At 39.5% G+C, this 23,793-nt stretch overlaps 1 protein-coding gene and 1 non-coding gene across 2 annotated transcripts; both read right to left on the bottom strand.

The window, feature by feature from the left end:
- Positions 1–10,185: 10,185 nt before the first annotated feature.
- On the bottom strand, positions 10,186–12,199 carry LOC101663528 (thyroid hormone receptor alpha-like). The gene is given in 3 exon segments (XM_013005907.3): positions 10,186–10,907; positions 10,910–11,090; positions 11,093–12,199. Coding segments are annotated over 3 exon segments (1,584 nt in total). The 5' UTR covers positions 11,774–12,199.
- Positions 12,200–22,166: 9,967 nt separating this feature from the next.
- On the bottom strand, positions 22,167–22,353 carry LOC115868314. Its single transcript, XR_004045506.1, has one exon. It is a non-coding gene; the product is annotated as a U2 spliceosomal RNA (small nuclear RNA).
- Between the last annotated feature and the right edge of the window lie 1,440 nt (positions 22,354–23,793).

Below are 23,793 nucleotides of genomic sequence, written 5' to 3'. Positions count from 1 at the left end.
CGTTGAACACCTCACAAGGATAGTGCTACAGGAAAAAGTCCAGTGTACAAACGGTTTTCTCATTTCAAAAAAATGTTGATTGACGACAAACCTCATTCTGGATGTCAGTCAGCTTCTCGAACGGACAGAAATGTTGACTCATAGTGCATTTGGAGTTTGCTCCACCAGTCAGACTGCTAATCAAGCTGTCTATTTCGAGGTTCTGAAAAGATAGTGTAGCAGTGTGGGACCAAAAAGGCCTGCTTTGTGGCAGACAGGGACTGGTTTTGCCACCATGACAATGCACCTGCTCATGCCACCAGCTCAGTTCTCCAGTTTTTGGCAAAAAACAGCATGCCTCTTTTACCCCACACACCTTACTCACCTCACCTTGCTCTGCACAACTTCTTCTTCTTGTCAGGAATTCAGAGGAACATGAAAAGACAGCGATTTGGCAAGGTTAGAAGAGATAGAGAAAAAAACAAAGGTGTTGCGAAAAAGAAAAGGAGATGCTGTCAGCCATCCAAACAGAGGAGTTTGAAAAATGTTTCCAAGAATGGAATCACAGATTTGACAAATGTATTAAGTGTAATGGAGAGTACTGAAGGTGAAAAGGTTAATCTGTAAAACATTTAAAAATTAAATACAGTGCTTTCGAGGAAAAAATTCCAATTTGGGAAGGTATTCTCGTGTGTGTGTGTGTGTGTGTGTGTGTGTGTGTGTGTGTGTGTGTGTGTGTATGCCCCAATTCCTTTTATTGTCTTTCCTGGGGGCACATATTTTACAAAATATTTTATCTATTTGTAGGTCTGCTTTTAATAATATAAAGTATTTTCTAGTATTTTTATATTGGTTGCAATCTTACAAACCCTGATTTAACAAAATAATTGAAACTGTTATTTTAATGGTTAGATATAAAATTATGCATCCTTTGATTTATCCAATATACATTTATGTTATGCAAATACTTGGCACAGCATAGGTATTTTCCTTTTTACTGAATATGTCCATGCATCAGAATTTTCACACTTTCACACTTTCATGGCTATCACTAAAATGTGGTGAACATTTAATATATTGTTTTCCAATTATGTCAATAGACCCGATCTACAAGTCCAGATAATGCACATGTAATGATAACACTTTGCGGGAAGGGGGAGGGGGCGTCATCTCTGACCACATTCCTGTTGCTGCACAGCAAAGGTCATGCATAGCACTTTACTCCATTCTTCTCTCCCTAATTCTGCCACCAACTCTCCCTCCTACAGCAGACTGCTTCAGCACTGGTGCTCTGTTGTTGTTCATTGCCCTTCGGTCGGGTCAGATTCATAGTGATCATATGTACAACAGAATGAAATACCCCTGCTACTGTGCCATGCTCACAGTTATTCTTCTGTTGGAGCTCGTTGTTGCAGCCACCTGTCAAGTCATCTCATTGAAGGCCTTCTTCTTTTTCCCTGTCCATCCACTTCACCAAGCATGATGTCCTTCTCCAGGGACTGGTCTCTTGATCACATGTCCAAAGCACATGAGATTTAGCTATGCCATCCTTGCCTCTAAGGAGCATTCTGGCTGTACTTGGTAGCTCAAATACATAGATTTTTCTTCAGTCTTTCTTATTCAATGTCTAACTTTCACATGCATATGAGGTGATTGAAAATATTATGGCTTATTGCAGGCATATCTTATTCCTCACAGTAAGCTCCTGGTTTTTAAACACCTTAAAGTGGTCTTGTGCAGCAGATTTGCACAATGAAATGGGTTATTTTATCTCTTGGTTGTTGATTCCATGAGCATTAGTTGTGAGTCCAAGCAAGATGGAATCCTTGGCAACTTCAATTGCAATTCATTGAAATGGTACATAGAACTCACAGGCAATACACACTTTATTAGGGAAGTTAATCGTTTACCAAAAGTTAAGATCAGTGTATAGTAAAGATGTAGTCATGGTTCATAGCAACACCTCTCCTCAGACAGCAGCCAAGTTTCACTCCACTGCTCTCAGCCACGTGGTCCTGACTATGCTGCCTTAGTAGCCAGAAAACCCACCTCTCATTCGGCCTGAGAGTTTCACACAGTCTTGTCATTGTCCTCTGTTCTGCCATGGTTTCCTTATTTCATCCTCTTGTCTTGGCCTGGTCCTTACTCTGTCCCATAGTCTTTGCTGCACAGTCTCTCGTGACTCTGGTCATGGCCTCTGCTGATGATGCTGAGGTTTCTCTTTCAGTGCCTGAGATGGCTTTTATGCACAGAAGATTGGCGTTGATAGAAGTGTGGTTTCGGTCTTGTATCAGACTATGCCTCCAAGGAAACAAAGGGTATGACTTGATTCACATCTTCTACTAAAGTCAGGACTTAATTCCAACTTAATCCTGTCTATTAATATAGTAGATAACTCACTCAAAAATTAGATTATAGCCATAGGCATGTAGATTCCAGAATTATAATATATCACATAAGTAATTATGGCTAGAAGGGCCACGTCGATTGACTACATCTCACACTTACACAAAGCAGTGGATAATTTGAAATTATTTTTGCCTGAAGGTGATACAGAGAAGTAGGTAACCGATAAGATAATTCAAGCCCACATAAAAGGAAAAGAATTCTTAATGTAGTAAATGGAGATTTAATTTGATAATCTCGAGGAGAGGCTCTTGATTCTGCTTAAATGCCGTCAGGTACTCACTCTACTGATTTAGTCAATAATGTTGCTTAAGGGAATAATTTTGTTGAAGGTCTCCCAAAATCTCACACTGATACTCAAAGTTCATGACAAAGACAAAAAGGCTGAGGTTCCTGGCAGTTACTTTAACCTCAGACTAAGGGATTTGATAATCTGTCTTTCAGATAGTTTTTGATCTTCATCAATTCCACTTTGCATTCAGCAAGGGATGTTGTGTCTTATTGAAGACTATTAAGGTCTTTTCTTTCAATCCTGCATTTCATTCATACTGCCCTGCTCCTTGAATTATTTACTTACCATAAAAGAAGTTTGGTAAATGGACACAACCCTGACACATACAGTGTTTCCCCGAAAGTAAGACATCCCCCGAAAATAAGACCAACTTACAGTTTTGCCTTTCTGTGAACTATAAAGCATCCCCCGAAAATAAGACCTCCCCGAAAATAAGTCCTCCCGCCCCCGAAGCTACAGTAACTCTGGACTCTTTACCGTAGAGGTAGGCGCAGCTGTGCAGCTCACTGTTGGCCGCAGCGCAGCCGGAGAAGACAGGAAGTGCGAGGTCTCTTTTAATCAGAGAGCCCACACCACAGCCAGGGCAAGCCACCGCCTGCTGCTCTCTCTGCCCTGACGGAGTCTGTTTCACGCACAATTAGACAGTGAGTTGGGCAGGGCAGAAGTAACAACAAATTCTTGATACTGTAGGATTCACAGTTTGTCTGGCTATGCTGGTTTGTGATGACTACCACTACCGTACCGTATACAGGTAATAAATTTCCTTTTTCTGGTGTTCAACAATAAATATGTACCGTATTCTTCTTCCTGGAAAAATAAGACATCCCCTGAAAATAAGACCTAGCACATCTTTGGGAGCAAAAAATTAATATAAGACATTGTCTCATTTTTGGGGAAACAGGGTATATTTCCTAAATTTGAACCATACAATATCCTTTTCTTCTATTCTAGCACTGTCTCTTTTTCAATGTACAGGTTCTACATAAGCACAATAACGTGTTCTGGAATTCCAATTCTTTGCAGTGCTTCCAAGAATTTGTTATGGTTCACACAGTAAAATTTCCGTATACAGTTAGTGGAACTCTTGTGTGATAGCTAGGTTTATTGTGCCAACCTGGCCAATAGGAACATGTGGGATTAATAAGGTCACAGTTTGATTGGAGGGCAAAGAGGTTAATGGCTCGGGAAGCCCCGCCTTTCTCTCTCTCTTGCTCTCTGGTGATCGGACCAGTGTGCAGCTGCCTTAGTGAGTTCTCTGCCTCAACTCATGAGTTACACTATCTGTGGGACTGCCAACCTATGGATAATGTCACTAGAGCTTGAGGTTCCTTCAAGACCTCCTTCGCCACTCTGCTAATGTATACATTGCTTCAGCTTGGGACTGTCCAGCCTTGGACAGTGTGGTCTTGTTGACTGTCATTGGTGACCCACCCTGCTGTTTGTTGCCTGTGGTTGGATTGCCTTTCACTTCAGAAAACTCAGCTGCCTGCTTCCTTGACCTTGGACCAAGCAGCCCTCAAGAGTCGAAGGACTTCCAGTATATCAATTGTTTCACAGAAGTGAGTTTAACTGAGCCCTCTGTAATGCTGTGTGGACTAATTAGCTGTTATATTCTTCCGTGTTCTATTTATCATCTATCTTTCTATCTATCTATCTATCTATCTATCTATCTATCTATCTATCTATCTATCATCTATCTATCATCTATCTATCATCTTCCTATCTATCTAATCATCATAAGTGTCCTGGTTTTGTTTCTCTAAAGAACCCTGTCTAACACATCTTGTTAGTATCTTCCTGGTATTATATGCTTTCAGGCAAGATGCATCTAACATGAGTCAAGATATTCTTCATTTGAGGTCAGTATTAATTATTATTAACTTAATTAACCACTGCATAAAGTCAATTCAACATACAGCAACCATATATAGGGTTTTTGAGAATATGAATTTTTATGGGAACCAAATAGTCTTATCTTTCTCCACATGAACAGCTGGTAGAGTTCAACTGCAGATCTTAAAGTTATTAGCCCCAAAACATATCTCATTTCACCAACAGGACTGAATATTAATTATACCTTAGAATCTTAAAATAAAAATTCTTAGAACTAGAAAATCCAACAACATCATGATAAATAGAGAAAATACTGATGTTGCCAAATATTTCTTTTTACTTGGACCCACAATCAACACTCATGAAAGCAGTAGTCAAAAAATCAAACAACATATTCCATTAGGCAAATCTGCTGCAAAAGTTCTCGCTAAAATGTTAAAAAAAAGAATAGATGTACTCTGTAAACATTGCACGTCTGAACCAACCAAGGTATTTTCAAAAGCTGAACCGTGAATAAGGGAGACAGAATAATCAATGGCTAATAAACTGAAGTTAGGTCTATTTTTATGATTGCCTGCTATAAGGAGACCTACTATAGTGGATGATGTTTTGAGCTGCTAACCACAAGGTTAGCAGTTCAAACTACCAGCTGCTCCATGGGAGAAAGATGAGGATTTCTACTCCCATGAAATCCAGAGGTGTTGCTCTAACCTTCCTATATATTTGCTATGAGTTCGAATTGACTAGATGGCAGTGAGTTGTTTTGGGATGTTCAAGAGGAAGTTTCAATGACACTTCTGATATTTATTTTGGTCTTTCTTCTAATTTCCAATCTTTCTAATGACCTTTTGATTTATTCATCTATTATTTGTTTGATGTCATCCCACAAGACAGCTAGTCTTTGGTCATTAGTGCTTATTGTGTCAATTTCATTCATGGGATCATTTGTAATTTCAGGTGGAATATGTTCAAGGGCATATTTTTAATCTTGCAGATTAAATTTCTTCATGTTTAACTTGTAGATGAGCAATTGGTTATTTGTTCTGCAGTTGGCCCCTAGCTGTATTTTTGACTGATGACATTGACCTTTCCATTATGTCTTTCCATTAATGTATTCAATTTAATTTTTATATATTTCATCCATGGAGGTCCATGTGTATAGTTGTCATTTATGCTGTTAAAAATAATTTGCAATAAATATATCATTAAAAAATAAAAAATAAAATAAATACATCATTATAATTTTTTCTAATCCTATCATGTGATTTCTGCTTTCTATTACCATGGCAATAGTTTGCAACTGCTAATCTTTCTGCTTTGCTTCCAAATTTTACATCCAATCATCAGTAATTATCATCAATGGACAGTGATTGCATGTTTCATCAATTTCAGGCTGCATATGCTGATAAAACTCTTCAATTTTCTCAGCATTGGCATTAGTTATTAGTTTGTAAATTTGAATAGCATTCATATTATCCATTCCTCCTTGTAGGCATATGCATATTATCTAATCACTAATAACATTGTGTTTCAGGAGAGGTGGTGAATGTTCTCTTTGATGAACATGAGACACCACTTGTCTTCCACTTGCCAGTCTGGTATGCAGACCATATTATTGTTTGTTTCAAAATTGTCTAGAACAGTTCATTTCATCTCACTAATTAATATCTAGAATACTGATCTTTACTGATTCTTTCATTTTTAGCAACTTCCAAGTTTTCCAGATTCATACTTTCTATATTCTATGTTCTATTTTTTAACGAATGATTAAGACTGTTTCTTCTCATTTGGGGTTATGCTATGTCAGCAAATGAAGGAACCCAAACGTTTGCCACACCCATATCGTGAAAGTTGACTTTGATTTAGGAGACAGGCCTTCCACTGTGATAGTCGGAGTGTTTTCCAGCCTGAGAGCCTCATCTTCTGGCACTATACCATAAAAAGGCTGGCTGTTAAGAGCATAGTTTTTGGTGACTAATTTCTCTGAACTGGACCAGCTATTTGATCTTCTACTCTGTTTAGCTGGAAGCGCCTCTGAAACTTGTTAACCCTGGGTGACCCTGCTGGTATTTGAAATACTGGTGGCATTGCTTCCAGTATTACAGCATCATTTAAGGCAACAGAATATAGCAAGCTGACCATATGAGTGGTAGGATAGGGTTTATAGCACATACCTGGGGAGATTAAATTGAATCCATAACAACTAGTGTGTGTAGTGTCAATTTTTAATTTTCCATCTTCACTATCATCCATGAAATAGTTTGCTGAAATTTTAGCAAATAAAACTATAATACTGTTTTCAGAAATTCTTATTTCCTTGACTTTATTCAATGTGAAACATGAATATTATTATTATGAATTATTCAATGTGAAACATTGGATTAGTCCAGATTTCAAACTTGGTGCCTAAATTTTATATATATATCAGAAGAAATAGCTCACAAATAAGATATTTCAAAGAAATAGCTCACAAATAAGATATTTCAAATGAATTCAAATACCCCTATAATTAATCAAGTGAGTATAATATGATATGAAGTGGGAGCTAGAAATATTTTCTCTCACAATGTTCTATAAGATATCATGGGAAAACCAATTAATCTCACTGGGCAATATCACACTAATTTGCAGACTATAAAGTTGTATTAACTCAAACAAAATAAATTTTGATTCCAGGAATTCAAACTGTCTTTAGTTTGCATGAGATATTTAGATATGTTTCAACATTTCAACTTACAACATTTCAATATTGTAAGTAAGCAAAATTTTAAATATTCCTATTAATACTTTTAATCTTCATATATAATATTTTCCCAAATATTGAGTAGTAGGTTTGTAATTAGTATCTTTTGTGCACCATTATCATCTTGACATTTTCCTTATTCAAAGTGTAATCATTTTAGTTTCAACAATAATAAGAATTGAAAGTTCTACTGACAATGTATAATACATACTATTCTTCTGAAAAGGAAAGCTGAATATATAACATGCATGCACTTTTAAAAGTGAACTAAAGACAAAAACTTTACTTATTAGACAAACACATATAAAAAGATATTGATTACAAATTCATGATAGTTCTAAATGTAAGACTAAATCTATAGAACTTTAAAATAACAACTTAAAAAGCGTGGGGATTTAGGGTTTGAAGATGACAGCTTGTATAAAATACCAAAGGCCTGATGCATAAACAAGAAAATAAATGACAAATTAAGTTTAATTAAAATGAAATCCATGTGCCACTAAATATGTTGTCAATAGAATGAAAATAAAACAAGCCACACACGTAGAAAATATTTGTAAAACACATATCTGATAAAGCACTTGTAACTATAATATAAGGAATACTGAATTAAATGCTTTCCTGCCAATCAAAAGGCTGGCATTCTGAACCCAACAGCCACTCCATGGGAGAAAAATGTTACTGTTGCTTCCATAAAGATTTTCAGCTTTGGAAACCCTGTAAATAGTTCTGTTCTGTTTTATATGCTTATTTTGATTTGGAATTGACTTGAAGGCAATGCGTTTGGTATTGATTATCCAAGTATGATACCTATGATTCACACAATCAAGTGCATCTTCAGAGTCAATAAAAGCTACGTAAACATCTTTCCTATATTGTCTGCTTTCACTCAAGGTCTAGCTGGTGTCAGCTAGGTATCCCACATCCCATGTCTTCTGAATCTAGCTTAACTCAGTGACAGCTCTCTGTTGATGTTACTGCTGCAGCATATACGTGGTCCAGAAAATATGAAGGTGAAGTTTTGAATTTTATTTAAAACTAGCGGTTGTGAATTTGTCAGGAAAACCAGGAAATGATGATAGTTTGGAAGTCATTAGCATATGTATGGCTCCCAGACAGATTAAAAAGACATGGTAAAGGCTAAACATTATAGAACACAAGGAGAAAAGTTCTAGTTATGAGGCATAAGGGACATCCCAGGAAGTAAGAGGAAAAATCAAGCGTGTAAGTTATAGGAGCCAACCATGGGGCATGCATTCATTGCAACAGCAAGGTAGAACATATAGGTATATATGCACATTATCTTCTGATTTAAAAATGGGACACACAGCATTCTCATCAGATAATTTATTGACTTCTATGGATGACATATTGAGTTCAACAGCTAAAAGTGGATGGAGAAAAGAAAAAGTTTGAAATGACTTCTTATTAATAGGACATGGATTTATTAATGGAGTGCTAATTGAAAATGAAAATAATGTATATTTAGTAGCAGCCATCATAAAGGGTGTGCTAAGAAGTTACAAGTGGATGTGCATAGGCATAGATTACAGTGAGAAGGATAATGATTCTTTGAAGGTTAGAATTTGTTAGCCTGTTCACAGCAATAGGTATTAGGTGGCATCGAGTCAGCTCCAACCCATACCAACCCTATACACAACAGAGTAAAGCACTACATTCCTGCATGATCCTCCTCACAATTGTTTTGATGCCTGAGCCCACAGATGCAGCCACTGTGGTCAGTCCATGTCCTTGAGGGCCTTACTCTTTCTCACCACCCTTACCTTTTACCAGACATGATGTGCTTCTCCAGAGACTGGACTCTCCTGACAAAATGTCCAAAGTATGTAAGATGAAGTCTCACAATCCTTGACTCTCAGGAGCACTCTGGCCTCACTTCTTCGGAAACAGATGGGTTTGTCCTTTGAGCAGTCCATGTTACTGTCAACAATCTTCTACAGCACCACAATTCAAATGTAATTGTTCCTCTACGGTCTTCCTTTTTCAATGTTCAACTTTCACATGCATATGATGTAATGGAAAAAATCATGGTTCGGGTCAGGTGCACCTTAGTCCTTGAGGTAGTTAGTTTATTGTGCCAACCTGACTGATAAACACATGTAGGATTAATTGAAGGGTGGGAGATAAATGGCTCGGCGAGCCTTGCCTTTTTTGTCTCTTGCTCTTTGAACATTGGAGGACTGTGCAGCTGCTTTGTTTGTTCTGTTCTTCAATTTGCAAGCTACACTACCTGTGGGACACCTAACCCGTGGACTGTGTCACTGTAATTTGAGGTTCCTTCAAGACCTGCTTCACCACACCATTGGAATTCACATCTCTTGAGCTGGGGACTGTCAGACCCTGTCATCTGGCTAACTGTTGGTGACTTGCTGTTTGCTGCCTGTGCACTGATAGCATAATTGCTCTACAGAGGACTACCCAGCGGCCCTAAAGACTTGAAGGACTGCCAGTGTCTCACAGCTGTCTCACGGGAGTGAGTTGCACTGAGTCATTTGTACTGCTTTTTTTTTTTTTTTTTCAATTCAACACACCTTTTATGGAGTCCCTACGCTATGCCAGGCCCTGCACCAGGCGCTAGAGATACAGACACGATTAAGACACAGTCTAGCTTGGGAGACAAGACTCATGCCCAACTAATTATAAAACAGTGGGAGAAGTGTCACAGTAGAAGCAGGCACCGAGGGAGGGCTTTAGGAGCGCAGACAACTATTTCCGCCTGGGGGGAGCTGGGAGAGGAGGTGACACTGAAGTGGGGCTTCAAAGGACAAGTATGATGTTGCCAGGCAGAGGAAGGGCGTCCCAGGCAGCGGGAACTACAGGGCCAACAACAAGGGAGCCTGGCGCCATGGGGGGCCTATTCTGGGAAGGAGGAGAGTGGGCTGGAGGGGTGGGAGGAGACCAGGTCGAGTCATCAGGTACCTCCTGCTTTCTGGGCAGAGGCCTGGGAGGAGGAGGGGTAGTCGCTCCTACCTTCTCCTTCTTCTCCTCCTTCTCCGGAGGGGGCCCCCTGAGGGGCTTCAGGGAGGGAGGCCACCTTGCTGGCTGGGTCCTCGCTGGCCTCTGGGTCCTCGTCAGAGGAGGAGCTTGAGGAGGAGCCTGCCTCACTGCTGTCGTCCTCCCCATAGACCGCTCGGGCACCGAGGATTCCGCTTCTGTGGAGCAGCTCCAGGAGACGCTGCTGCGGGCTCTTCGGGCTCTGGTGCTGAAGAACCGGCCCTTGGAGACTTCCCGCTTCACCAAGCTGCTGCTCAAGCTGCCGGACCTGCGGACCCTGAACAACATGCATTCCAAGAAGCTGCTGTCCTTCCGGGTGGACGCCCAGTGACCCGCCCGGCCGGCCTTCTGCCGCTGCCCCCTTGTACAGAATCGAACTCTGCACTTCTCTCTCTTTCATCAGCAGCTTGGACCAGAAGTGCGGAATGTTGTGTTTGCGGTGGTTGACGTAGTGCTCGAACGCCAGCAGGTAGGCTTCCTGACTCTTCTCGATCTTGTCCACACACAGCAGGCCAGAGCGGTCTGTTGGCATTAGCAGCACAGCCTGCAGCAGAGCCACTTCTGTGTCATCCAGGTTAAAGGCAGAGAGGGACTTGCCCAGTTCAAAGATGGCATCAGAGACCACGCCCAGGCCGCCGTCTTGAGCTGCTCGCGCTTGACAGCCATCTCCCCGCTCAGCTTCAGAGTGTCGCTCTCAGGGTCGTAGCTGACAGCCGCCCGCAGGGACATGATCTCCATGCAGCACCCCTTCAGGAGGATGATCTGGTCTTCGCAAGGCAGCTCAGAGAACATGGGTAGTTTTTTGGCAAAGTCTACCACACCACACGGGTGATGGCTGGGGTGATGATCTTGGTAAACTCGCTGAAGGCCTCTAGGTCCACCTTGTCTCCGTCCGGCATTGAGACGATGGGGGACTGGCCAATGTCATCCGGCAGGAATTTCCGCCTCTGCTTCCAGTGGCTGCCCTGCGCGTTAGTGCTGCGATGGGCCTCCGTGGCGACGTGGATCAGGTCCCACTCCTCAGGAGTGGGCTCTGGCCGCTGCTGCAGTGAGCAGATCATCTCCTTCCGCCGCCTATCCCGGTTCTGCTCGATCAGCTTGCGCTTGGCCACCCGCTTTGAGTCATCTAGAACCAAGTCCATAGCCATGCCCACAGCGATGCACTTCCGGAAGCGGCACAGCTGGCACTGGTTGCGGGTGATCTTGTCGATGACACAGCAGCTGTCATATTTGCAGGAGTAGGTGGGGTGGAGGTTCTTCTGGATTGTGCGGCGAAAGAAGCCCTTGCAGCCTTCACAAGTGATGCAGCGGTAGTGATAACCGGTTGCCTTGTCCCCGCACATGACACACTGCTCGTCTTTGTCCAGGTAGCTAGGGATATACCCTGACATGCTGGTTTTCAGGGGACATTGGCCATTCTTTCTTTTTCGCTTTCCATCGGGGGACCTGGCACTGTTCTCCTCTGGGTCCGACCCACACTCCAGCTTGCTTGGCTTCTGTTCCATTCACTTTAATCCCATCCAGGATGCACTCCAGCACGCCAAGAGACTGGGGTGGGCACACGGGCCCCCCCCCGGCACACCCACAGGCCACCCACCCCCACCACCCGGGCCCTAGGGCACAGCACCCATGGTGCCCACCTAAGCACTTGGCCTTCACACCATGCCCTGCGCCCCAAGGGGGGGCGGGCAGTGGGAGGGGCCAGGGAGGGGCAGAGAGAGCTGGGGGGCAAGTTGGATCTATGGGGAGGGTGGGGTGTCCTAGACTGGGGCTGGGGGGTGGTGATAGGTCCGCAGTCTTGTCCTGTTCTGGAGTCCCTCGGCGTGGCGCGCTGGACTGAGCTGGGCAGCGACGCAGGGGTCTCAGCGCCCCGAGCCGGGGGCGTCCATGGGGGGCCGGTGGGGCCCGGCCGCCCGCCTCCTGCGCCAGGGTGTGAGTCTGCTTTATAATTTAATTAAATGTTTATTTCAGATGTTATATATCTATCTGTATAAATATATATAAAATTATTAGCATCCTGGTTTTGTTTCTCAAGAGAACCCTGTCTAACACAGTCCTCAAAGTAATATCCTTGCTCTTCAACTCTTTTAGTGGTCTTGTGCACCAAATTTACCTAATGCAATATGTCTTTGGTCTCATAACTGTTGCTTCCATAAACATTGATTTTGGACCCAAGAAAGACAAAATCCTTGATAACTTTAATCTTTACTACATTTACCATGATGTTACCTCTTGTTCCTCATGTGAGGATTTTATTCTTCCTTACATTGAGTTGTAATCCATAATGAAGGCCACAATCCTGGGTGTTCATCAGCAAGTGCTTCAACTCTTCCTCACTGTTAGCAAACGAGGTTGTCATCTGCATGTTACAGTTTGTCAATAAGCCTTTCTCCAGTCCTGATGCCATACTCCGTAATTCAGCTTCTCTGATGATTTGCTCAGCCGAAGGATTGAACAAATATGGTGAGAGAATATAACCCTGACACATACCTTTCATGATTTTAACCCCTGCACAATTCCCTGTTCTTATCGCACAACTGCCTCTTGATCCATGTACAAATCCCAACTGATCACAATTAAGTGTTCTGGAATTCCCTTTCTTCTCAAGATTATGCACAGTTTATTATGGTCCACACAGTTGAATGTCTTTACATAGTCAATGAAACACAGGTAAACATCTTACTGGTATGCACTGCTTGAGCCAAGAGTCATCTGACATCGGCAATGATATCCTTTGTTCCATATTCTCTTCTGAATCTGGCCTGACCTTCTGGCATTCCTGTCAATGTACTGCTGCAACCATTGTTTGCACACGATTTTACTTGTGTGCGATATCAATATTATCATTATAAAGTTTGAGCATTCTATTGGGTCACCTTTCTTTGGAGTGGGCACAAATATGGATCTCTTCCAGTCAGTTGGCCAAGTAGCTATCTTCCAAATTTCCAGGCATAGATAAGTGAGTGTTTCCAGTGCTTCTTCAGCTTTCTGACACATTTCAATAGGGATTCCATCAGTTCCTGCAGGCTTTTTTGAAATTTATTTTTGCTAATGCATTCAGTGCATTTTGTACTTCTTTCAGTATCATTGGTTTTTGCTCATATGCTAGAAATGGTGGGATGTCCAATAGTTCTTTCTGGTACAGTGACTCTGAAAGATGAAAAGAATATACTGAGTCACACTGATTCATAGAGACCCTACAGGACTGAGTGGAATTATTCCCTAGGATTTTTAAAAATTAGTTTTATGGGATCAAAATTTACATATCATACAACTTAATAGTTAAATTATGTTAAGAAGTGTTTTGCAAAAATTTCAAATCATTTTAGTTCTAGTATTCATTGTTTTTAGTTCCATTTCCCCCATCCTTCCCTGGCATGACCCCAGGTAGTTATTAATTCAGTTATTATCTTTATATATTTACCTATCCTCAATTTCACATACAGAAAATCACACATAACACAAATAGGAAGTGAACAACAACAAAAACTAAACAACAACACTGTAAAAACAAAAACAGAGAAAAACCTCAATGGAAAAGAAAGCAGAAATATTAAAAGCTGAAACAACTTTAATGTGGATCAAAAGAGAGATCAAATGATAAGGAATCACACATTAACCTAGCTACCTCTGCTATTATCAACTTCACACTAGTCTGCCCGAAAGCAAGGCTATCCAAATCATTTGACTGTGCTCAGAGGGGACTCGCTGAGGATTAATCCATGTGGGAACCCTGCATATGGCATCTGCTTTTCCACTGTCACCTATATCCGCTGACAATTTAAGCTCGGATAGTGTTTCCTCCTTTTGATTTGGATTTTATTATTTACAATCCTTAGATTACACAGACTGGTGTGTTTCTTCCATGTGGATTTCGCTTGCTTGTTTGTAGACAAGGCTGTAGACTCCAGATTCTTCTCTTTCAGATAGCAAGTCACTGTCTCTTTCTTCATCACCTATAGCACCCAAGTCTTCAGTCATCTTTTTATAAGGGCAAGCATTGAGTAGGGCCACTTAAGAGCCAGTTGTTCTCAGATGGGGGCTAGAATTAAATGCATGCCCCAAATTCATGAACATATTTATGTTTTATATATGTCTCTGGTTCACTTTAAAGATATCATTATCATTTTATTATATAGAATGCTATAAATCATCCCTGGGGCATAAAGCAATTATCTTCATAGTATTATTAATTTAGTCACTGGTACAGAATTTAAAACACTGCAGTAGAGTAAATTATACATGTATTGTCTGGCTTTTCAAACTGAAATTCATGAATTATTGATTGTGCAGATTAAATGCTTATGTGACTGGGAGCTATTCACACCAACAATAGGGGTTGATGACAGGGCAAAACATTCAATACCACAGATTCACAGAGCTGGAAGCATCCTATCAGAGTAATGTACATCAAAAAGCGGCAAGGCGAGCATTGACATAATAACTATGTGGTCGTCCCAGGCCCCCTTTCCCTGGGAACCCTCAAAGAAAGAGACCTGCACTAATGACTACCATTCCCATGCCCTTGAGATTGTAACAACTTGCTTCTCCTCACATTGGTGTCTTGCAGTCTTCAGTTCAATGGAGTCTAGCAGTTCCTTAAATCTGCTCCAGGTGACTTTGATGTAAAGTCCAGTTGATTAGTGGGATTTGCACATCAAATCTTTCTAATACGGCTTATCAAGACTGCTAAGAGGCACAAAAGGACAGACTCTAAAGTCCCAGTAGTTTATAGGAAAAAGCCTGGCTCACCAAGGGCTAGATGGAAACTGAGTACAAGTTGTCCGATGAGGATCATAGGACCCGGCATCTTCTCCTCTTAAGACAGAAGAGAAGAAAGCCTCACCTTTCGCCCACAAAGTGGTTGGTGCACTCTGCAACTGCTGACCGTGGGGTTAAGCAGTCTAACGAGTAAGTGCCTATGCCCTCAGAGTCGCTTTGTAATCTGGATAGAATTAGTAAAAAGATGTACCGTTATTAAATATATCTTAGTTTTACAGGTGTACCAATCTATTTTAACTTTGATTTTTCAACAATGTATCAAGTAATTTAGTGAAGAACGATACAGTGTTTGATGTTTGCAAAATTAGATTAAGTCATTACTGAACATTCTTTTCTCGTACAAAGTGGTACCTGACTTAATTAATAACTTGATTACAATCTACTTCAGTATTATTTAATAGAATGCTTCACATTTTGTGCTAGCACAGCTCTATTAGCCATAATCAGTAGAGACATATTTGAAACCTAGCGTCATGTTTATAGGACCTTTTGCTGATGCAAGCTTTCCCCCCTGGAATTTATTTACTGTATTATAGTCTTAGTACTTTATGATAAAATAAAGTTTCTGGCACAACTTACTATTTTTCATACATTTTTTAAGTGTTATCCAGGTTATTTTCATGTATTTCATAGCTGTATATACAACTTATCATCAATATGCTTATCAAAAAGAAACATCCTCTATACCTATCTTTGCAACTTTCATTAATCATGTAATAACTTGTCAGCGTTACACTTGTGTGCTTCTGAGTGTAAAAATATAATAAGTTATTCACTATGATTCTAGATGAGCTCTTCCCCTCCTTCTGCTATTATAAAAGCATAATCAACTTTATATACTTCTCAAATATATTTGATTATATTTTCAATATATATTAGTTATTTTAAGACTCCATCACATACAGAGTATAGAGACGATTTCTCTTGTATTTTGTTTTATGTCTGAGTAAAAGATTTAATTTTATATGCACTTCTCTAAAATCGTTCATTGTTATGCCATCATATAAGTTGAATATGACAGCCGTATTGAATTGAGATATCATTTAGTAACACTATGGTGCACATGAATTAAGTATTCAGGGAACAAAATGACAACTGTGTACAACTCTACCTCCCTCAGGATATGAGTAATTTTCAAGACCCAAGAAAATTCCCTCATTCCACTTCCAGTCAATACCTGGCCCCACCTTCCCATTAACTGTTTTTTTAAATTATTTTACTGGCAAGTGGATTTTACCTATTGTAGATTTATGAGAAAATATATATAACATAAATTATTTTCTGTCCAAATCATTTTTTAACATGAGCTTATGGAGTGCTATTTATATTCTAATAGTTTGTTCCTTAAAAAAATTCTGGATTATCTGTCGCAATAAAGTGCAAACCATTAATGTTGTATGGTTGAATCTACCTAAAGGTGAGAAGACAGGCATAGAGACATTCTTTCACATATCACACAGCCTTAGAAACTATTTTTATTTCATTTTACTTATGTTTGTATAGAGTAGTCAAAATATGCTATCTAAAAATCAATGTAACAAAAACTCTATGGAACAATTCTACTCTACACACATGGGGACACCTGACTAGAATCAATATAAGGGAAGGAGCAGCACTCTACTGCCTGAATACAGGTTTCTTCAGTAAATTTCTAGTTTTCTAAAATCAGAGAAATGATGATAGGGTGTGTTCATTGAGACAGTATTATCAATGGTGAACTTACTTGTCAAAATTTCACTATTATGATTATTCTTTATATGGTTTTGGTGCTATAAATATTGTTTTTTTACAATGGACACAATGTCCATTTTACACCCAAGAATGTCTAAAGGATATTCTTAGTAACCTTTTTCAGAATAGTATTAATCTGGGGGGGAAACATCTACTATCATTATTTCTTTGTTTCTTGATACCAGAGATCAAACGTACCAGTATTTAGAAAATTTTAAATCATAAGTTTCTGGAAATTAACTCCCTACCAAATTAATGCCATTGTCTGGACAATTTTTAGAATGAATACTGCCATCAAATAATTGATAGTTGTAGGAATGGTGATTCCCAACGTATCTTCTTTATTTAACTTTATCCTTTGTCTTTCTAAAGAAGCGATACATTTGGGGAAATTAATATTGATTTTTGTAAATTTAATCTCCAGACTTCAATTTTAGCTACTATTTCCGATGTGACAAAATTGACACTACCCAATAACTGCCACACAACTATTATTTCACAGTTTTGTCAGCGTTCTTTCTACTTATTATCAGGACACCAGAAGCAGTTTGCTCCACTCTGGTTTGGTCAGCAGGACAATGTCACTCAGGAATGAGGCTACGTTAGCACTCTACCCTGCAGAAATAGTTTGCTCTGAAGAGCAAACCATCTTTCTCTTTTGAAGAACATCATATTAATGACAAAAAACATTAAGTAAAACTTGCTGTATCCTACAACACAGTCTGTTAGATTTTTATGGACTCTGGAGGTAATATAAAATATATTGATTCAAATATGTTATGTGATTTTAACCCATTTATTGACTAACTCATGAATCTGACTATTTAATAGGAGCAGTGAGCAAAAGAAGACTGCTCAGCAAGTTCAAACCACTGTGAAAATTGTTTTAAAATTTGGCCCAATAGTTAAAATATTCTGTGGTTTAAAACTATCCATTGTATATAATGATTTATGAAACTTAAGACAATTCCTAATAAAAAAAATTGCACCATAACTAATATAGTTCAGAAACAAAGTTGCCCAGTCTTGCATGTCTGTTTTAGGGGAAATAGTTTCTGAATGTTTCCTGGCCTTTGGTTAGAGCCAAACATGTGATATTACTACCAATCAATCTGAAAAGCCCATGATAAACAGTAATCTGTTTGACCCCCCAAGTCATAGATTTGGGTTTGCACTATAGTACTCAATCACTAAGCAAAAGTAATATTGCAAACACAAGCTTAAGCTGGCCCTCAGGTACAAGAAAACATAAACAAATGGAGCACATCCCTCTTCCCCGAAGCAATCAGTGGGCCCGCTGATAGTCTTTCTTCTGGCTGTTTCTCTGTGAACTTTTCAAAGGTGGCAATAGGAGTTGGAATTAACTAGCTGGCAGTGTAAGCACAAGCACCAAGTTGCCAGTCAACTACAGAATTAAGCATAGTATGTACTGTGTTAAGCTGGGTTATTTAGAGAAATAAACTATACACAACCAAAAACTTATGAGTGGCATTCATAATGTATAAGTGACACTCTTAATATATATTATGAGTGATGCTCATAAATGTAGAAGAAAAACTTTATATCAAGACGGCATCTACACCAGTCCAACTCAAGTCCATGAGTCTGATGCTAGGAGAAGCCCTCTACAGACTCACACAGTCGCACATCAATAAAGCAGAAATACGAGTCTAAAGTGGCCAAAGGAGAATTAGGGACTGCCTGGAAGAAATGGGTGTTTATTTGAACCCATGGTATAGGGCTTTTAAAAAAAAGCCCCACCCAATGCTTTGAGTGTCTAGACATTTACATTTGAAAAGACTTGTAACTAAAAGTGCTGAAGGATTGAAGGAAAAAAATTAATGCTTTGGCTTTTTAAATTTTGTGCAAGCAGTTTGCCTGGGCATGTGTGCCTAGGTCAGCAAAGTTTGTGAAGTCAGAAGACCACCGCTGTAGGGCTGTTGGTTAAAAAGAATGTGCAGGCAGCCTAGAAGAGTCAAAAGGGGGTGATAAAGGCATGAAGTGTCTTACTTACAAACTTCCATGGGTGTCTAGTCCTAAGTAAGTGGAACAAGGGTAGATTCCCACTGAATAGCTTTCTCTTTTCCTAATGTGTCTAGAGAAAAGCAAGTGAAGGGAGCATGTTGATGGAATTATATGATCCAGATATATGTGCTCACAGACCTGTAATTGATAGGCATGAAGTAATTTTGTTTGGTTTATTTCTAGACTATTAGATGTAAATGGGGCTGGTGCCTTTTTGATTGTACATGTTTTAGTTGTACCTTGTTATGGTATTTGGAAATTATGTTTACTTAAAGAGTCATGTACAGGTGTCAAGTTGAAAAGGGATGGTCTGTGGTGGTTAGATTTTAAGCTAACTTGATGGTATCTGTGTGGAGGTAGGAGTGGAGCACAACCTGTCAATCTGATGGTAGCCTGGTGATGCCTCCTGGGGAGTGTGGCCCTTTTATGAGACACAGTGAGAAATTCTCTCTTATGTCCGTCATCCTCCCCACTTGCATGGATTCTGTGTCTGCCTCCAGGGGTGGCCCCATGTGAGCCTACCACCCAAGAAGCTATGGGTGCCCTGCCATGGTCCTGCCAACCTTGGATTTACATCGTATTACTCAGCTTCAGACCCCTGGCCCTCAGACACATACTTCAGCTTCCTCAGTCTGTGACTCTGAAGAGGGTTCCAGTTAGCATCTACCCCATGGACTTGAGTTAGACTGGACAGGGACACCTACTTTATATAAAATTATTTCTTGATATAAAGTTCTTACTTATACATATATGAGTGTCACTGGTTTTGTTTATTTATACAACCCATCCTAACTTACTCTTTAACTTGACATTAAGTGATAGTTGAATAAAACTCATTCAGAATCTGGTATTTCCAAATTTGTTGCATTGATCCCATTGTCTCTCAGTATTTATTAATTATGGCATTTGAGGCACAATTAAAAGGCAATGTAATAGAAGAAGAAGAAGAACAAAATGCACACTTGGTTTGCTGGTGAATACAACAAATCTTACTGCCAAACAAAGACTGATACTTCTAATATAAAAAAAGAAGAAAATATTTTCCAGACTGAAGAGTTGCTTCCAACTCAAAGCAGCCCGATGAACAACAGAACAGAAGTGGCTCAGTCTCGCACCAAGTGTGTCACCATCCTCACAATTTTTATTGTAGGGACCATGTCAATCCATGTCCTTGGGTGCCTTCATTTATTTTATTTTATTTTTAACGACTCTACTTTATGCAGCTTGATGTTTTTGTCCAGGGACTTGTCCCTCATGATGCCATGCCCAAATTAGTGAGATGAAATTTTGCCATCCTCGTTTCTAAGGGGCATTCTGGCTGTGCTTCTTCCAAGAAAGATTTGCTTGTTCTGGCAGTTCATGGTACTTTCAACTTTCTTCACCAACACCATCATGATAGCGCATACCATCTGGGGTCTTAAAGGTCTGAAGAAACAACAAAAGCCACATGGGAGAAGCACATCAGCCTGTGTGATCATGAAGTGTCGATGGGATCAGGTATCAGGCATCTAAGACCCAGAACAAAACCATACCCTATATGAAAGGGGGGGCATGGAGTGGAGACCCAATGCCCATCTGTACAAAAGGGGACATCCATAGAGGGGTCACAGGGAAGAGATGAGCCAGTCAGGGTGCAATATAGCACTGATGAATTGCACAACTTTCCTCGAGTTCTCCGGTGCTTCCTTCCCTCCACTATCATGACCTCAATTCTACCTTACAAATCAGATCAGACCAAAGCATGCACACTGCTACAGATGAGAGCCCGCAACACAGGGAATCCAGCATAGATAAACCCCCCAGGGCCAACAAGGACAGTAGAGTACGAGGAGGATTAGGGGAGAGTGGGGAAAGAAAGGGAGAACTGATCACAAGGATCAATCTAGAACTTCCTCCTAGGGAGACAAATAATGGAAAAGTGGGTGAGGGGCAACAGAGGACAATGTAAAATATGGAAATAATCATCTATAACTTATCAAGGGTTCTTGAGGGAGGGAAGGTAGGGAAGGGAGGGGCAGAAATGGGGAGCTGATATCAGGGGCTCAAGTGGGAAGAGAATGCTTTGAAAATGATAATAGCGGCATATGTGCAAATGTGCTTGACACAATGGATGAATGTATGGATTACAGTAATAACAAGTAAGAACCCTCAAATGGATAGTAAGAACCCTCAATAAAAGTATTTATAATATATTTGTGTATATGTAGATAGATAGATAGACAGACAGATCTTGTTCAGAAAATGTATCCAATAAAACACACAGCCACAGACTTCCTGAGTGTGGCTCTTCCATCAGGAGGAGCCCTGATGGAGAGGTGACCTGAGAGTCATGAGTTTGTGTGTGCTTCTGTGAGTATGAGTTATGAGCCCAAGTAAAATAAAATCTTTTACAATTTCATTCTCACTCTGTGTATCTTGATGTTGTCTAATGATCTAACAGTGAGGACTTTTTAAATGGAAAAGCTATAGGAGAGGCATGAAAATGTGAATATTCTTTTTTTAATATAATACTTTTATTGAGGGCTCTTACATCTCTATCACAAGCCATACATTCATCCAGTGTGTCAAGCACATTTGCACATATGCCACCATCATCATTTTCAAAGCATTATCTTTCTTAATTACATTCTGAATGTAATATTTTTTTAAAACAAATGACACCTGTTACTAAGCTTTTAATAACAAAAGTGACTCACACTGTGGATGTCAGTTAATCTCTTCACCAAGTCAGACCAGTCCTTAAGGCTGGTATGGACCCAAGAATAATAGACTTATGGTTTTAGGAATCGTTACTTTGAAGTGCTCATGAACATAGATTTCCTTTCATTGAGATTGCCCTGAGGAATGCCGTGTGTGAGTATCCAACTTGTCAACAATGATGACGGCTACTGAAACCCTTTTAACCATTCTTTTTCTTGGTCTGCACCAACGTCCTTTAGAGAACTCTAATCACTGGGTACGTGCATTCCGTGCAACCTTCTTTCTGTTCTTCACATGGTGCCTTGAAGATGAAGTATTCCATGATTTTGTGGCTTTTAGTTGTACCCTTTTGAAAAGTATTTTGAAATTTTAGCTTTTGTTTCTACTTTTGTTGTCATTAGAGATAGTTAGCTATGAATGAAAATACAATCAAATTTTGTTTATCATTTTTTAATTTAGATCAAAATATATTTTGATTCAATTCATTATACATAAGAATTAGTGTAGAAAGATATTTGAGATATAGTAAGGTGAGTAATAACAAAGATTAATATAAGGCCTGTTTTAGAATTTTAAAATTTTTCAGTAGAAATATGTGACTTGTGAAATGGTGTTTAGATTTTATAAGCTAATTTTCAATTGAGTGAGGTCTTGCTTCCAAAGGACCTTACAAAATCGTCGAGTACAAGTGTAGAGTTATAGCAGACAAAATCAGGGAAAATACATTGTCCTAAGACTTGGGATCATTATATATGGATTGTCATGTTTACTTCTAACATCCTCAGCTATATTAAACTGATAATAACTGATGCTACACTTGATCTTAGCCTAAAGGCTGATAAGTCATTTTAACCTCCTCAACTCTAGAACTATGTAGAAAAGAAGGGAATTAGAAACTATAATATTTTCCTAGTAAATAGAACCTATGACATTATTTTATTTATTTATTTTAATAAAAAGATCATTTTATTGGGGGCTCTTAATTCTTCTACCTCTATCCATAGATTTGCTTCCTCACTCTTTCCTCTATTTCCTTTGACCTTCCTCCTAACCCACCATCATGCTTGTCCTTCTTATGCCTCTTGTAATTCTTCTCAGCTAGATTGCTGTTGTTCCAATACCCCCAGGATCTCAGATCTGTATGTCCTCCTCTTTGTTGATTTTGATTCCCTAGTTGTTCCCCCATTTATAGGCATTGTTTTCTCACCTTGATTTTCATCAGGATGTGTTTCAAGTCCTCACTTTCAGGAAGCAAGGTTTTTTTATCTGTGTGCCATACATTCTTAATAATCCTTCTTCCAATCCTCATGCCAAATTCTTCTTCATATGATCCAATTTCTCTGTTTATTTGTTTGGCATACAGATTGAAAAAATATTGTGAAAAGATACAATGCTGATAAACCTTTCCTGATTTTAAACATGAAATATTCCTTTATTTTGTTTGTACAACTCTATCTTGATTCATGTACAAGTTCTGAATATGCACAGGGAAATGTTCTGATATTCCCATTCTTTTCAAGGCTGCCCATAGATTGTTTTGATACACAGTTGAACACCATGTCACAGTCAATAAAACACAAATACATTTTTTCTGGTGTTCTCTGCTTTCAGCCAAGAGTTGTCTGACATCAGCACTAATATCCCTTGTTCAACATCCTCTTCTGAATATAATTTGAATATGTGGCAGCTCTATGTTAATGTACTACTACAAACATTGTTGGATGATCTTCAGAAAAATTTACCTGCATGTGATATCAATGATACTGTTCTATAATTTGAGCTTTCTGTTGGGTCAGTTTTCTTTGTCATGAGTAAAAGTATTGATCTCTTTCAGTAAGTTAACCAAGGAGCTCTCTTCCAAATGTCTTGGAATAAATAAGTGCTTCCAGTGCTTTATCAGCTTGTTGAAATGTTTCAATAGGTAGTCCATCAATTGCTGAAGCCTTGTTTTTGGTTAATGTTTTCCGTGAAGCTTGAACCCCTGGGCTCTAGTTGGTCCAAATTTCACCACTTAAACTTTAATTCACTTATCATGCAACCCCTTGTTAAAGTAGACTATGAGTTAGGCAGAGACATAAAACAATGAATATCAGTGACATTGATTTTGTATATTTGAGAAATCTGTAATTCACCAACACAAAAGTAATAATATAAGTGTAATCCAAGACAGACACCACCACCACCACCCAGCCACTTCTACCAACGAACCTACATCTTGACTTAAATTTCTAGTAAACTTCACTAATCACTCTTGTAGGAGTGGCTCTTGATGTAGGGTGATGTCAGA

The sequence above is a fragment of the Echinops telfairi genome, unplaced genomic scaffold, assembly GCF_000313985.2.
Source record: "Echinops telfairi isolate 266 unplaced genomic scaffold, ASM31398v2 ScPeMD7_9;HRSCAF=40, whole genome shotgun sequence".
NCBI lineage: Eukaryota > Metazoa > Chordata > Mammalia > Afrosoricida > Tenrecidae > Echinops > Echinops telfairi.
This window is presented reverse-complemented; position numbering and strand designations above follow the sequence as displayed.